Source organism: Lepisosteus oculatus, chromosome 3, assembly GCF_040954835.1.
Source record: "Lepisosteus oculatus isolate fLepOcu1 chromosome 3, fLepOcu1.hap2, whole genome shotgun sequence".
Taxonomy (NCBI): domain Eukaryota; kingdom Metazoa; phylum Chordata; class Actinopteri; order Semionotiformes; family Lepisosteidae; genus Lepisosteus; species Lepisosteus oculatus.
The window spans coordinates 71,340,568-71,357,458 of NC_090698.1; the positions used below are offsets into that span (position 1 = coordinate 71,340,568).

General features: G+C 37.1%; 1 protein-coding gene across 3 annotated transcripts in view; it reads right to left on the reverse strand.

Moving 5' to 3' along the window:
- LOC102697668 (EGF-like repeat and discoidin I-like domain-containing protein 3) overlaps nt 1-8,914 on the reverse strand; it is a 261,705-nt gene extending 252,791 nt beyond the window's left edge. For all 3 annotated transcript variants that reach the window (XM_015360994.2, XM_015360984.2, XM_006626513.3), the window contains exon 1: nt 8,488-8,914. In XM_015360994.2, the coding sequence (XP_015216480.1) occupies nt 8,488-8,548 (61 nt within the window). In that variant the 5' untranslated portion in view covers nt 8,549-8,914. The remainder of the gene's footprint in view (nt 1-8,487) is intronic.
- Between the last annotated feature and the right edge of the window lie 7,977 nt (nt 8,915-16,891).

A 16,891-nucleotide genomic window follows, 5' to 3' on the forward strand; every position in this document is an offset into this window, starting at 1 on the left:
CATCTTTGAAGATGCTCTTCATTTCTATATATTAAATTTAATTTCCATCACTTTAAATACCCCATGTACTGTGCATTCTAACCCCGCTGTACCTTCCTCAGCTGTGTTTTCCAGATTCTACCGTTCGCATAGGTTCGCATAGTCAGAACCGGCTCCTGTGACAAAAACAAATCTCAAAAGATTTAAATTACAAGGTGAATCTCTTAATCTCATTCGTGCTAGATTTTAGGGCGAAATCGTCATAAGAATATTGTTAATTTACTGTATGTACCATCATTTAGTCCTAAACTGTACAATGATAAATTATTTCTCTTACATACTACCCAAATCTGGCTTCATTCAGTCCATTCAACTTTTTAGCTTCTGTGCTTTGGTTGTCAAATAGCTTGAGAAAACTAAGGGAAGATTCCAGTGTGAGAGGTCTGACATATTAAGAACAATTACTTCCTCAATAATTTACAAACCTAAACATTGATTTCTTTAGGTATTAGTGACTGAGTGCATTACACCAATGGTGAATATCAGAATTAAAACGATAAAAGCAAACACTGATTCGTTGCCCCAAGAGGCTTATCATAATTGAGTAAATATAATTTCATAATAAATATACAGTAATTGAGGCACATTAATATGAAGTGTAATTTCAAATGTAGCAATTCTGTCCAGCTGTGAGAAAACAGAAAACATTACTTTAATTGTATTCACAGTAATAAGAATACTTCTCTTTCTAAAACATTTTCTTGACTTATGTCTTATTATCTGAGAAAGAAGCCCGGAATGGATTATGTACAAGATTAAAAGGTATTATATCTTAAACTGAATCTGATATTGGATTAAGTGTATTGTCTTGACATTTCTAGGTTCAAAAGATTTGTAATTCTGTGAATATAATTAGACTCATATTTCCCAATAGCTTGTCAGAATGAATTCCTTTGAAATCACATTAACTCAATATTAATATACCTCAAGAAATATTTGCTGGAATATCATAGTGCTGCTTACTGCATTCTGTCTCCAAGTTCTAAGCTGCATCAAAGTATTCATGTTGTGGCAGACACATTTGCATGTTTATTAATCATTAAAAACCAAGTTTTGAGAGGGGAAAAGGTACACAAGGGCATCCCAAAACCAAAGGAAGAAACTTGAAAAATTAACATTTCTGAGAAGAGCTTACACAACCATTGACATCTAGGAACAAAATCTATGAGTGATAGCATTTTATCAAAAGCATAACTAATGAATATATTTGCCTGTGTCCATATCATCTGTGCACTTCAATCATCAGCTACTGTATGCTGCCTCTCCTTCCAAGTTCACAGACATTGTGTTACCTGGCAAATTACCACTCCTGAAAGCATGAAAGCATGCATCAGCTCTCCATTTCACCAAAGGCTTATAATCTAAGGGGGAAGAAAAGTCACATCATTTGTGATTCCTTGGGAAAGACCTCAATATTATTGGTAAACTTCAATGTAAATTTCTTCTGTACGCTAATAAATTTCGAATAGATCAATCAAGACTGACAAATGTCAAATTCAATACACTTTTATTTTATAGCCCACATTTCCCACCTAATCCACATCTATCTGATGTTTAGATCTCAGAAAACATATTCTATTGTTATGACAGACATCTTTCTTCACAGCAAAGTCAGATACTGTAGATTTCAAGTTTGTTTCTATCAGGAGCTATTTTATACTTTAGTGTATATGCTGTTTCACCAGCCCTCACCAGACTTTGGATTTTCAAATTCAAAGGAATGTACAAGCACAAAGCAGCAAACAGTTACCCTGCACTGAACAATCCTCTCAGGGCCCTTTCAGCTTTGCCTTTTCACTCTGTCACATATAATTAATACCAGTGTACTATATTAGTGCCATTTCCCCAGTATTCATGATGTTGAGAAAGTGATACCTGCTTCCAACAATGTCCATAGGTAGCTAGATCTTCCCCTTAAGTTGATTCCGGTAAGCAATCATCCTCTAGTTTCACCATGCTGATAGTTCTTGTCATATACTATGATTAATAAGACAAGGTTTTCATTTCTAATCCATTGCGATGCCAGTCCAGTAAGGCAGACGATCTTAATACATTGGCCTGACAATGTAGTAGAAGAAGCAAATACTGTAACCCATAAAAGCTTTCTAGCAGAAGCAGACAAAGAAAGGAATAATACATCCTGACAATACAATCTTACATTCTTCCTCAGACATTAATGCACAACTATAAAGATACTGCATAGCCAAATCAATACTCAACTGCTGACTGAAGCATTCAAATTCATACCGCCCTTATCGCAACTTAATAAATGTGGAAGAATGAGAGTCTAAAGAAGTAAGAGAATTACATGCAGTGAGCTAGTTGACAACAGCAAAGAAATAAACACAGAAATGAAAAAAAATCACACAAAAAATTGTGTTTTTGTTTCACCATGCAATTTTGCTGTCCCTTGCAAAGAATGTGTCTTATCGTCTTACCTGTGGGAAAAGTAGGCTCAGCAGTTCAGTACTTTACAAAATGAACAAATTCACACATGTATACTTTGTCAGAGAAAAAACTGAAATACCCTACTGCTCTGAATCCAAAGCAAAGAATGTGTTATACACATGTAACCCCAAGGCTAAATGATAGAACAAAATATAATAACAAAAGGTTACAAACAGTAGTTAATGAATGATCCAAGTGTTCAGACATTTCTTGAAAGGAGCCTGGGTATTGTATTGGTTTCAACAACATGGATTAATAGTTTGTTCCATACTTCTACAACTTTTGGGGTAAAGAAGCCCCTCCTGAACTGTGCATGGCATTCCCTTAAGACAGAATGTATCTACTGTAGTTGCTCTCCTTCTGACTGAAGGCCAGCTTCTCTTTCTGCAGTATTTATCACATGTGCGATTAATTGACCTGGTACACTGGTCATTATAATAAAACATTATTAAAACAAAAGATAGATGTTTGTTCCAACATTACTCATTCACTTACCAATAAGGATAAAATCCTATTAGCATTTAACAAAATTAAGCAGTGAATTTTTTATTATAGGTTTTTTGTTTACTAAAAGGCACTATTTCAAAATGAAATGGATGCACTTCCAACCGAATGACAAACCATATAAATAGCTGAGATACTTATAATACCAAAATTGCCATGTAGGAGCCTTTTACAATATTACAATAATTTCTGAAGAATGTGACTAAAAGCACAAGACAAAACCAGAATCATTAGATTTTCTCCCTGGGCTGCATAAGCATCTTTAGAAGGATATAAAGATCTAACAGTGAAGATGTTACCAGTTGTAATTGTAATAATATTTGCATTTATTTGGCACATTTTATTCCAAAGGATCCTGAAGCATTTTATGTATAATTGTTCTGTTGTGCATGCTTTGAGATGATGTACCGTGAAATGTGATACTGTACCACTGAAATGCAAAGACACCTGATTGCCAACTGCCGCAGAACTTCAAGTGGAGAAGTAAGATATTACTTCACAAGTAAATGAATTAACTGTGAACTTGGGGTACTGTAAGCTACATTATTCCAGCTCAGAGTGAAAAATCAAGAACATGTGTTGGTGAAATGGGTGTTTGTTCACACCCCAGTAAAAGGATTGTGTTATTACAGCAACGCTAATGATGCTACTGCAACTCTACATTACTGGGCCAGAGGTTTGCAACACTGGAACTTGCAATGCCGATTTATGCTGAACTGTGGTCCTACTTCTCATTTAGTGATGGCAGAGCATATAGATAAAAACAAAAGGTTTTACGGACGTTGGTGTAAATGAATAGCTTCATTTGAGAGAAGATAGTTTAATGGTGTAGGGAACTTCATTGCCACATTTACTAACAATCTTGCACTTGTTAATGCTAATTTCACCTTAGTATCATCCTAACCACATTTGTAAAGCATGCACTCCACCCACTGTTACACAGAAAGCCTGTCAATGCAAACTCTTAGGCATCCAACAAGATCATGTTTGATCCCACCTGACAAGGGACGTTCTGGACTTCAGTCTGTGAAGCAACATCACAAACAGGTCTTCTGTATCCCTGGATCTTAACCCAGTCAAACACAAGGTTAGAGGCATACTGTACATCAATGCCAACCACTGCCAAATAGCCTTGCTGTTGTGTCACAGACTGAAAAAAACAGAATATTGCTTCACTGACTGAATAGGGGTACATCCCTGCAGTCACTTTACTTCATTTCTGATGGTCTGCAGGTTAATGTTGGACACAACAGGTATTGATCACATGGCTTGAAGGCAACATACCATTTCACAACATTCAAATTTGCTCCTCAACAGAGAACCAATACGCTTCAATTCTATCAGATGTTAATCTTTAATCTGGGGTTGTGTTTTACTCAGTGTCAATATGATATGAGCAGATTTGTTCATGCTTGACCTTCACATACTGTACATTGTTGAAGAACCCCCTCCCCTCCACAACACATCAATCTCAATCAAGACAAAGTACTCAAAACTAAGATGCGTTTGTAAAAGAGGTTTCTTCAGCATAAAGACATATCATTTGCTCCATCAACTCCAATATTTCTGTGCAGGAGACTACAAAGATTTTTATTCTTCATCTTTCACCACTGAAGGAGGCTCTATCATCTGAATGGGAATCAGGCAGGTTAAATCAGTGGGTAAAGTTAACATGATGTGAAGATTTTGTGAACTGTATAGATAATGATGTATGCAATCTAGATCATTTTTTAATGCAAACCCTTACCTTGCCTATCATATATAACAGTAGTTAAAAAACACACAACTATATGTTACCGAAAACATCAGAAATCTAAAACTAATTACCTTTTCATCAAACCAGCAAGGGCCAAGCAATATACTGCTTCAATTTTTTAGAAAAACGTAAAACCCTTGTATCGACCAGTTCTTTAAGTTACACTGTAATATAACTGGGGAATGCTATTTGCCTGTATTTAGTGATGACCAGCACAAAAGCATGAGCCAGAGCTACATATTACAATTGCATTTCAACCTACAGGTATCACAGAATTCATTGTAAGAAGTCAATTTAAGCAGAGAGATCAATCTGCCCTATCTATTTAGAAGGCAATGCCAACCCTTTAATCGGGCTGTGTTCTACTTAACACAGCAGGAATACCTTTGCAGGTAATGATGTATAAAACACCCTTTGTAACAAGAACAGCAGTGTTAAGTGCAGGCACTGATGTACAGTACATTTCCTTAGACGAACACTGCTAGTTTGCCTGTAGGCTAAACTATGGGTCTATTAGTTATAAAAAAAAAACTGATATAGCCATAGGCACTTACAGATCATCTGTTAAGTGTATGTACAATGTTGCTAAAAGAAATTATAGAGAAAACCAGTTAAGATATATTTCAGAGAACTGCAGAGGATTTAAAGACCCCAAACAAAGTGCCCTTTTAATTTAAAAAATCTCCAGAAATGAACTTGATGTTGTAACAGATTTACTGTACTTCTCCTTTTCAGCTATTCCAACTTCTGATGCAGTACAACTAAGTGGCTATAGCTGTGCTCTTCATAGTTATTTTGCAATTTAAACCATCTCCTTACCTCCAGAGGCAAGTCTGGTGTGCCTAAAAGCGTTACCATCAAATTAGAGGCCAATGTTATTACCTGCCTTGGGCAAATAGCCACAACATTATCCAAAAGCCTTCCATAATGCCAAAGAAATCAACCTGATCAAGGCGCAATGAACAATGGATCATTTTTTAACAGATAAACTTAGGCATATAAAAATAGAACATATATATGTGTGTGTCTACATACTGTATAATATAGGTTCTAATTTAAGGCAACTTTTTTTTCTAACATTTGAAACTCTCTTAAAGTAGGCTACGCTACATTAACTTCTGGCTCTTGTGTAATCATGTGGCTTTGTAATCTCTTTAAAATGCATTAACATTAAATAGTATTTTACAGTGCAATCGTGTTGATATGGATTTTTAGCAGAATACTAGAATAGCGACAAAAAAAGTATCGGTCAAATGTATCTTAACATTTTTTTTGTCTTTTTTATCTTAATAACCACGGCACTCAAGGAAAGGATAAAACTAGCAAAAACCCAATGTGCCAGTGTCTAAAATGTACCCCAGATTACCATGCGCGATCTCGGAAAAGAACGAGGTCTTTTCTGACTAATACAGTACATCCAATGTACATAGCATACACAGATACCAGTAATGGATATCATTTGACCAAGATTCAGTTGTATCTACTGTTTAATAAATCACCCTTTAATCCACAGCAGTACTCGCAGGTATATTCAGTGTACTGATACCATCATTTTTTTGTGTTCTGCATGAATGACCACTTTCCTTTTTATCTCGTACAAAGCCTCGCCCAACAGCACTGTCCGTCCTCGATCGAAAGTCACGGTAAAAAAAAAAAAGATTTAAATCTTAAAAGGTAATGTCTATGTTCACAGCGTGATAGTAAGCAGTATGTACAAATGAACAGTTGTACCCGATAAAAGAAAATCATATTTCATGTTTCTTCATTAAGTGATAAGAATTTCGCCATCTGTAAGAATTTAGCCAACGGCAGCTTACCACAAAATCAGTTTAAAGCAGTTTTTAGAAAATGTATTAAAGGCAATCTTTCAAATGTATTGAGAAAGGCTACCACATACTGTACATTTCTATCATTTCGTAGCGGGCTTTGACTATAAAAATAAATGCTACACAAAGTCCAGCGGCTATTTTGCTGGACAGGTCTTCGTTAGTGAACTTCGTTCTACCATAAACAGATGGTTTAGTAGAAACTATTGCAATTTGCCAAGCAATTACACAGTACTTGTTTACCAAACCCTTCCTCTATTTGGTCATCGATGCTATGACTTTAGTTTTCGGAGGCATGACAGTACATTTATTAGCTTAGCTGTCAACAAAATTACGATAAGCAGTACCTAGAACTGTCACAGAAGCCCTTTGTTGTAGGAGCCTGCAGACCCGTGTGATTGTCAGACTAAGACTCATTACAGAGTTGGTCTGAGGGCAAATATTTAAATGAGGTTCTAGTGCTCGCTAGCTCAAATGTTTCTGAAAGTTATTTGATTTAAAACAGAGAGGTGATTAATAATGTGGCTACGGATTTAATATCCAGTTTGATTTCGGCTCCAGGACTTTCGCCGGGAAATGTACTGAATGCATGATGTACTGTATGGACTGTATTTATCCAGTTTGACGGTTTCTACGCACCCTGCTGCTGTGTTGTAAGGCACTTCTCGAACTGAAAATATACTCCGTTGCGCATAATTCACTTATATATACACTGTATGAGTTCTTCCGCAACACACTGTTCACTGATTTTTACCCGCAGTTTTTATTAAATACATACTATTCCTTTTGACTGTACTTTGCCAAAATATTGTGCATCGTTTCTCGATACTCCACAAAATATAATAATCTATTCAACATCAGAAAATCATTTCTACGTCTTTCCCCCATCGGTATCAATGTATCAAAGCTACTGCAGTGATTTACAGTAGTAAGAATTAAGCCAAAGTATAATACCCTCAACTTAACCTCACAACAAAAGAGATTGCCGAGGGACCAAAAATCTACTGTACGGTACTTTCCAAGCCTCGTCTTTGACCTCCACACACCATCGGGGCAGATAAAAATAAACAAACACGCAGGTAGTATCTGCAGAAGATGCCACTCTGTTGCTCACCAAATAATTTAAGAACCTTCCTAAGCGTGTTTTGCGCATAATAACGATTATGAAACCGATTAAAGGAGGAGAACGATGAATAACGCAATTTACACAGAGACTGACGCCTAATATAGACACGTCACATGCACCTTACAAGCAAAAGCATTTGCACATACTGTGCTGTACTTTAAAAAACAACAGTAAGTAATCATTTAAGAACTGACAAAAACATATATGAGAAAAAAGACAAATATCGGTAGTATATACCGTGTTATTCCGGGATACTCTCTTAAATGGAAAATGACTATATCGCACAGAATCGAAAATATTGCTTCAAAGTGCAGCGCAGTTTATTTTCTCTTTTTACATGGTAAAACCGCTATTAGCACATTAAAAACATCAATGTGACGTTTTTTTTATTGTTGGTTAGAGAGGTGGTAAGTCATTTTTGTGATCATGGCTATGTTTTGCAAGTTTAACATCCAACTATAGTCATTAATAAACTAAATAAATGCTTTAACTGTTTGATACAGTAAATTATTGTAATGTGCAATAAAAAACGACCCAAACACAATTAAGTAACTTTTGAAAATTAACACAAAGGGCCATCGTGCACTGTTCTAAACACAGAGCAGGTGTAGTTATAAATTGCGTGATTTAAGTCGATGCATTTAAAAGCATTTGCCGAAACGGGACCTTTAAATAATAACTCTGAAACATACTCTGAAAATCCCATCTTGGATTTCTCGCACCACGAATCACGTTCTACAGTGTCCAGCATATGTGCATTTTGATCCGTACAATTGCTCGTTACTCACCTTTTGCTAGCTGCGGGACAGCGGCGCTTATGCACAATACGATCACAAAAAACGGTCCCATCCCTTGGTTATTTGGGATTTCTTTTATTTTATTTTTTTTGTCTGCTTGTCCACGGTGACCAAAAGTCCTTCAGTTCCTGTTAGCCACGGTTTCTTTCAGAAAGTGAGTAAGTATTCCCTAAATTGATTTCTGTAAGTCCTTCTTGAGAGACGGGGGCTACACGCAAGGCTGTGTGCCTTTGGGAAGTGATTACAGTAGCGCTAGCGCACTAGACTCTCCGCGTTAAACTGCAGTGCCGCACGATGCGATAGAGAGGGTATGCGAGCAGGTCCCGATCAGAGAGCGCACTGTATACAAACAGAGACGGAGCAGCAGCGCGCACTACAGACGGTCCCCGCTCTCCAACTGGGGCGCTGTCTTACTGATAGAGACAACCCCTGCTCCTCCTCACACGTGCTGTTGCTGCCAATACAAAGCAACTTTAAATCTAGCTGGGTGGGACCTAAATTACCTTATCTCTCCTCTCCCTCCCCCCCCAACTACATCATCTACCCAAGGGAAGAGACAGGGCAGTGAGACGAGAGCAGGTATGCATTTCAAGCGATCGCTGCGGTTCATCTCTTTCAAGCTCCCGTTTATCTATTTTTTTTTTCACCACAAATTATAAGTTGAGAGTTTCCTGGCATCATAATAAGTTAGAGATAAAAACAGTTCAGTTGCTCATTGTGAATAAGCTACATTCCGCAAATCAGATATATCGGTTTTTTTATACATGCAGGTACTGTATAATGGTGCATATACTGGCATTTTTGTCTTTATAAAATTAACCCTTAGCATCAAATATACTATATATAATCTTGAATGATGCAATGCTCTTTTTCGACAGTAAGGTCGTTTATAAGGTTTTAATTAAAGCAAAAAGGGTAAATACTGTACTGAAGTTTTATTATTAAAGAACTGCTTCAAACCAAGTTCAAACCATTAAGCACGCTGAATCGAATGACCTGTTATGACCTTTCTGACATTATAACCTAATATTTTTACAATGTATTTAGAAATAGTTATTACAATTATTCAGGAATGCTTTTAATAAAGATGACAACATTTTGTGTTTTTTAAATACAAAGACTATCGCTATTTTAAGCTGCTTCTATATATTTTATTTTAATTTCTTTCTAATTTCAGCTGCAAAGAAAAATATCATAATGGAACTTATTAACACCATTTATACGGTAATAGGGTAGTTTACTCTTTCTGCAAATTTGTTTCTACCTGGATATGTGTAATTCCTGCTATGTGTGTTTTTGGTGATTTTCTGCATAGATGATCAAAAAAATGGTTAGAATTTGCTCACAGGGGAAAAAAATACTGTAGCGCCCACGTGGGGCGCTGTAGCCATGCGCACGCAAGGCAGGCTGGGAACGGCGGTTGAGGGGCGGGACCAGCCGCCCGTGTATAGTGGGACGAGGGCTGGGGACGCCCGCTTCCCTCTTGTGTCTGTGTAGGTGTGGTGCAGTGGTGTGTCTCCCCTGTCCCTGTGTGTGTAACCCCCCTCAGCGTCTGTAATAAATGTCCTCCCATCCCAAGCCAGAGCCTAAGACCTGTTTCTTTCCGTCGGCGAACCCCGTGAGCGTTACAATAGCGTCACACAATGTTTTAACCTTCTGTAATTGGATAGTTATTAGCATGACAAATAAGGCAATGTTAACAAGGGTAGCAATACAGAATTACTTAAGCTAATCAACATGAAATTAAAATATAAAAGCATTGTCATACTCTGTAACTGGATATTTTGCTTTAACAACTGTGCAATAGAAGAGCAATTATGATTTAAAAATATCAGAATGAGTAGATAATTGAATGTCCTGTTATTTACTTTTCTAAAGACAATTTCTTGTATATTTATGGAGTTTTTTACTAGATATGCTCAAGGTAAAACATTATTCCATTATACAGTATATATGTGCTGTGTTTCTACTCCATAAAAGTTATACATACTCATAAGATCATAAGCCAGATGCTAAAAAAACTGAAATCCAGATGGCTCTGTTTTCTCTGGGGTTCCTGTCATTTTTTTATACAATGTGCCAGTGGATGTAGACAGATTGCATGGGTTTTGTCACCTAAACACCTATTAGTTTCATCGTGTCACTGCTTCAACATTCACCCATCAAGACTGAAAATCGTAAGTCATCATCAAAGTCCTAAAGGCCAACTGAATTTGGGCTTAGGAGTTTGTTCAAAGGTTTATCAGTAAGAGAAATCTGATTGAAATTATGTTTTTAAAGCAATGCGGAGGCTATCACAATCATATGTTCTACTGTATATCTTCAAAATAATGTGGAACTAGCCTACAGTCGCTAAGAGACATTAAGATATCGATCTCTTATACTCACACAACACTTTTCATTTGAACATCTGTGTATTGCAATCTCAGTTAACTCTCTGCTCATCTCCTTCCCTGAGTCAACACAGGACACCTGAATGTTTCTCTCTTTTTAATGCTCAATAGGCTGGTCACAGAAAGTGAATTTCATAGACACATAACTAAGGTCCTACTAGATTGATTACAAAATGAAAAATGTGTGATAGTCATGGTTCTAAATATTAGATACATCCATCCATTTTCAAATTCAAGTCTATCCTGGCAAACAATGGGAGCAGGGCTGGATACACCGCGGATGGAATGCCAGTCCCCTAAAGGGCACACACAGACAGAAACACGCACACTCACAACAAGGACAATCTTCTCCAGAAGCCAATGAACCTACCAGTATGTCTTTGGACTTGAAGTGGAAATCTAATAAGTAAATTGATTCTTAAAAATGTAGAGAGCTTTGAAAAAATATATTGGTGCTTTTAGATAATATATTTCAAGGATGTAACTGCTGTGCTACAGTGCGTGCAGAATTTTAGAAAACAGTTCGTCAACAAAGTACACTGTTTAGGTTAGTTTAGAAGACAATGTACCAAAACAATATATGCTGTCTGGGTCATTAGAATTAGCTGAAAGTAACTGATAAGCTTTGATTAACAAATCTAGTTTTTCTTCTCTCGCTCTATGATGTAATCTGTTTTCTCTTAGAGAAAGGGGAAGTTTTAGAAGGGACCAAGTGCTGAACTTTTTTACAGCGCAACGTCTTATAAAAACCCTGTACTGCTTGTAACAAATTGAGTCTCTGGTTGCACTTTGCGAAGTGGCAGCAGGGCTCCCAATATTGCAATATTGAAATAAAGACATTACTCAGGTGAGAACTCTCTCTTGTGGCTTCCTTGATAGTTATATTTCCATGACAGACTGTAGGAGGAAACGGGAGCACCCAGAGAATATACTGTACAAATTCCACACTGATAGCATCGCAGGAACTGAACCCAGGTCCTCAGTGGTATAAGGCATCGATTCCAACCACTGCACCCCCATGCAACTCTAAACCACACTGCATATCTAGATTATGTACAGTATTCATTTCCATTCTTATGGAGTGGGGGTAGATATACTGTAAACAACAGTTATACTGTCTTACAACTATTTAATAAGATCAATGCAAATTAACAATAGGTACCTGGACAAAAAAGAGACACAACATAATAAAAATAGTTATCAGTAACAGATATGAGAAGAATAACAATAATTGTAATAGTAACAGCCTATTGTTTCTTCACCTTCATGGATACTTTGTTGGATTTCTGTTTTACATTTTACTCATGTTAACTTTAGTTAGAAAAATGTGAGGAGTCAGAAGGAAATATTGTATAAACTAGCCACCAAAGTAGATTAATTTTTAAGTTTGTTTTTTCCTGCATTGAGAAACTTACAGCTTTTAAGACCTATTGAGTAAGAAAGTAATACAGTATTTAGTTTGGTTCTGGGTTATTTCCAAGGAGAGATTTAAATAATGTTGCACCAAAGTTAAAGGGAAAGTCCAACTGCATGAGAAATAAATGTTTAAAAGTCCCTGAATTTTAACAAATACATCTTCAAGAGTCTATGATGAATAAACTATCATATTTTGTTGTCAGAATGCAGATGAAATGTCTCAGATAAAAAAGGGAAACTTCTAGACAAATAGATGGCTTATGTATTAAATGAATATTTCATAATGGTGTATACCAAGGAAGAAATCAATACCAAGCCTCAGGACAAAGATAAAGTTCTGTATTAAATAGTATTATCGCAGAAGAAGAGGCAAAATTGTCATAAGTGCTAAAAGCACTTAAAATAAACAAATCTCTACGGTTTCTTGATATTTTACCATATCACTTAAGGTAACAAGAGATGCTATTCACAGAAAATGATTCCAACTCTTCCAACAGTTACTCAAAACACCCAACTATTGAAAGGTGACAAAACTAAACCATGTAAATATAAACCAATTTACTGCTATTACATAAGATTATGGAAGCAATAATTAGAGAATAGACAATCATCTACAAGACAATAGTATTTTAGAGGATAACAAGCCTGGATTTAGAACATATTTTTCTTATTATTTGTAGAAATACCTTAATACCGTAAGTGATGAAAGCACCAGCTGTGGTGACATAATCATCGGAGTACCACAGGGATCTGTATTAAGACCATTGCTCTTTCCTTAGTTATTAATATATATTTTGCTTCAATTTATGTCAATGATCTGGAGTAATTAATAAACTCATTGAGTTTAGAGATGATTACCAATCAGGGGAATTAGCAATCATTGAATGAGCGGAAAAGGAAATGACAAAATATTTACTGTAGATAGAATTCAAGACTGGGTAAACATCTTGCAGATATTCCTGCAATGAAGGCACCTTGCAAGTGTTAGCAATGTATAGTTACTCTGAGATTTGTGCTTGCTTGCCTTATGGTGTCAAGAGCTCTAAGCATTTCCTGAATGAAAAGGACTGACATTCTGTCACTGTCAGCACGAAGGTGCAGATCACTGGAATGCCTCTCTTGGGCAGTTTTGCTGTTGTGGGGCATGTGGAGCCCAAACTGCTTTAAAGGGGTTTGTTGCACACAATCTCTTTAAGAAATTAAATTATTAATGCCTGATATTGTAAGTAAAAAGTAGAAATATTCCTGCTCTGCGCAAGATATCCGTTCACAGAATGAGACTATTTGCTCACCACACACCAGCTATCAGTAGGGAGGAGAACAGAGTAATGAACCCAATTCATAGACGGGGATTATTAGGAGGCTATGTAAGGGCCAATGGGAAATTTGGCCAAAACATCAGGGTTACACCCCTACTCTTTTCGAGAAACGCCCCGGGATTTTTAATGACCACAGATTGGGACCTCAGTTTTATGTCTCATCTGAAGGATGGTGCCTTTTTACAGTATAGTGTCCCCGTCACTATACTGGATCATTAGGACCCACATAGACCTCAGGGTGAGCACCCCCTGCTGGCCCCACTAACACCTCTACCAGCAGCAACCTTAGTTTTTTCCAAGAGGTCTCCCATCCAGGTACTGGAGATTAAGTGGGCTGCCAGTTGTGAGCTGCAGAGTGATATGGCTGCTGGCCATGCAGAGATTTACGGACTCTGGTCAAGGAAACAAGAGATGTTATTTAGAATCCATTGACATCTCTTCCAGCACTCACTCACACAGTACCCATTGATTGACGAATTGCTTATGCAATACCTATCCATAAGAGGGGTTAAAGGACACAAGAAGACATTTAGCTTTTCAGAAGGCATTTTTGAAAGTTCCTCATAACGTATTGTAGCACCTTCATCAGGCAGTGATGGGGGACTGAACGGAAAAGCAATGGGGCTGGTGATGACAGCTCCAGGAGTGCATGATGGGATAGATAGGAAGCTATCCAGAATATTTGGAAACTAGCAGGGACATTGTAAACTCCTGGGACTTGGGGGGAAGGACAGGGGTTTTTGTATATATAGTGCTAGTATACAGGTATACAGTAACTGTCCCGCGTTTCCCCATTTTGTTCTGGGATCTCAGGTTCCCACCCTGACACTCCTGGCCTGTATTAGTCAGGACCCTGGACCTTGACTTTGTAATATGAAGTTTTTACTCTTTTTTGGCTGATGAGAGCAGTTGTTTTAAGAATAGTAATCTTATGCCTTTCTGGTTAGAAGCACTTCTGTTACCACTTGTCTACTGTACAGTATGTGATTATTGCCTGTGCTACAGTATTAAATCTGAATTGCAATTTAGCATTCTAGGAAGCTCAAAGTTTGCATTGGGATCTGGTTAACAGAAAAGAGAGAATACAGACAAGGGATGAATGCTCAGATGAAGCTTAACATAGTACCATAGGAGTCTTCGTTTAATTCATATTGATTATCTATTAAACTCTTCAAGGCTGCAGGTGATACCAGATTAGGAAGATTAGCAAATACTATAGAAGCAGCAAAATTCAATTAAAAACATTGAGATAAGAAATATGACAAGGCAAACACCTGGCTGATGATCTTTTATGTGGACATGATTTTGCATGCAAGTAGTACTAACAAATTATAAATACAAAGCTGTGGAAGCTGAGTTAGCTTATGGACTACTTATGATCATAAACCCCTGGTCATGGGATACCTTCCCTCTATTATGCTGTAACCTTTATAATAACTCTGGGGAACTGTGAAACCAGGGCTGAGACTGGACCAACACTGGTGCAAAAACCTTCCCACTCTGACTTGGCCCTTACCTTACTGGATTCCCCTGTAAACTGGATCTTAAAGAGGAACTGCAGTACCAATTTCTCAGACTGGTTATTAAATATTGGTAACCCCAAAAAAATTCATTGACATTTTAGAAAAAAAATGACTGATTTCGAATAAGCACAAAATTGTGAACTTTGGAAAGAATTCCCACGAATTGAGACGAGATGCAGCTTTTCCTGCTCAGTAGTCTCCGTAATGACTAATATAATGCGATGCACGAGCTTCACGTTGTACAGCTGACATTACACCACAGTAATGTTCCAACATAATCTGCATTGAAAGTTAACAAGTAAGTAGTATTTGTTGGCAAAACCATGTTGAAATTAAGAGCAATATTTCTATTGGACTATAAGAGATTTACTCACAAAGCTGCTTGTTTACAATCTCATAGGGCTGCACACATCACCAGAAATGTTGCTTTCTCGTTCTGAATGGCAGGACATGGCGCTGCGCAGAACTGGAAAGTTCATCGTTTTGTGATGTAAATTGGAGGTTTCACAAGTTACTGTGTACATTTTACTTTTATTAGATTTTGAAATGCACTCATCAGTGCTGATTCATTCTAAAACCTACTGTTAATATAAAAATCTGCTGTATACAATATTGTGCTTTTTGTACAGTAACCTCAACCTTAAGGCAAAGTGAACTCTGCACTTTTGAAACCTACTGTATGTGAGAGTCGGCTTGCGTCTCCATTTTAACCTACAGGAAATTAATATCATTTTCCCTAACTGTATGCCTTAAACTAGCAACCTTACGACTAGCAAATTAGACATAAAGGTCTGCACACTGAACCTTTTTAGAGAATGATTGAGCTCAGCTGTAGTCGTTCTTATTCTTTTAACCTCATGTGAATGCCTGCACTTTTCTCTTTCTGACTGGTCTCTTAGCCACACACCCACAGTTGTTAGCTCTGACTACCAAATAGGCTAGTTGGGATAAATGTCCTTCTTTTGTTCGTACAGTGTGCTTCTAATGTTCTTATGTGGATGCATGTGATAGATGAGTGGTACGAGTTGAACTAAACTTTTATCTCGAGGACACCGTGTTAAAAGATTTAGTTTTTTTAAAAGATTGAGGATATCATTGGATGACGCAGCTGAAGACGAGAGGGAAATGTACAGTAGGTCTCTCAGATCATAGGCACAGGTGGTCTGAATGCTAGCTTTCTATTCTACTAGATGGTAGAAGAGAAAGCTACATAATATAGAAGAAATTGTAAGTGTAGAGTAAAGAAGGAAGTGGATACATTACTGGCTGTTTTAATTTCTGTATCTGTGTGATCTGATATTCACATCAAGTTTGAAACTATCTTAAATACACCTCAGAGTATCTAAACCACATAGCCCAAAGACGCATACAACTGCTACACCAGACTTGCGTATCTTTACTCCAGGGGTTTTGACTGCTCTTAGCAACCTGTGGAAGGGAGTTTTATCGATGTAATAGGATTATTGAATGGCAGGTTCAAGTTGAATTAAAATGTCAAGACTGTCCAAACCCAGGCGAATGGAGAGAATAGACAAGTCCAACAAAGAATTTTTTTTAATGTATTTGTCTTCTGTCAAAACCTTGAGTCATTGTATGAATGTACAGTACAGTTTCTTTTATAGAAAGTAGAAATGTCTAAGTAATTCACCAGAAGGGAGAATTAGGAGCATTTTAGTCTATGGTGGTAGCCTGTTCATCTAGACCAATTTTCAGGGATGTGTTTTTGTACCCATTAATCCTTTTT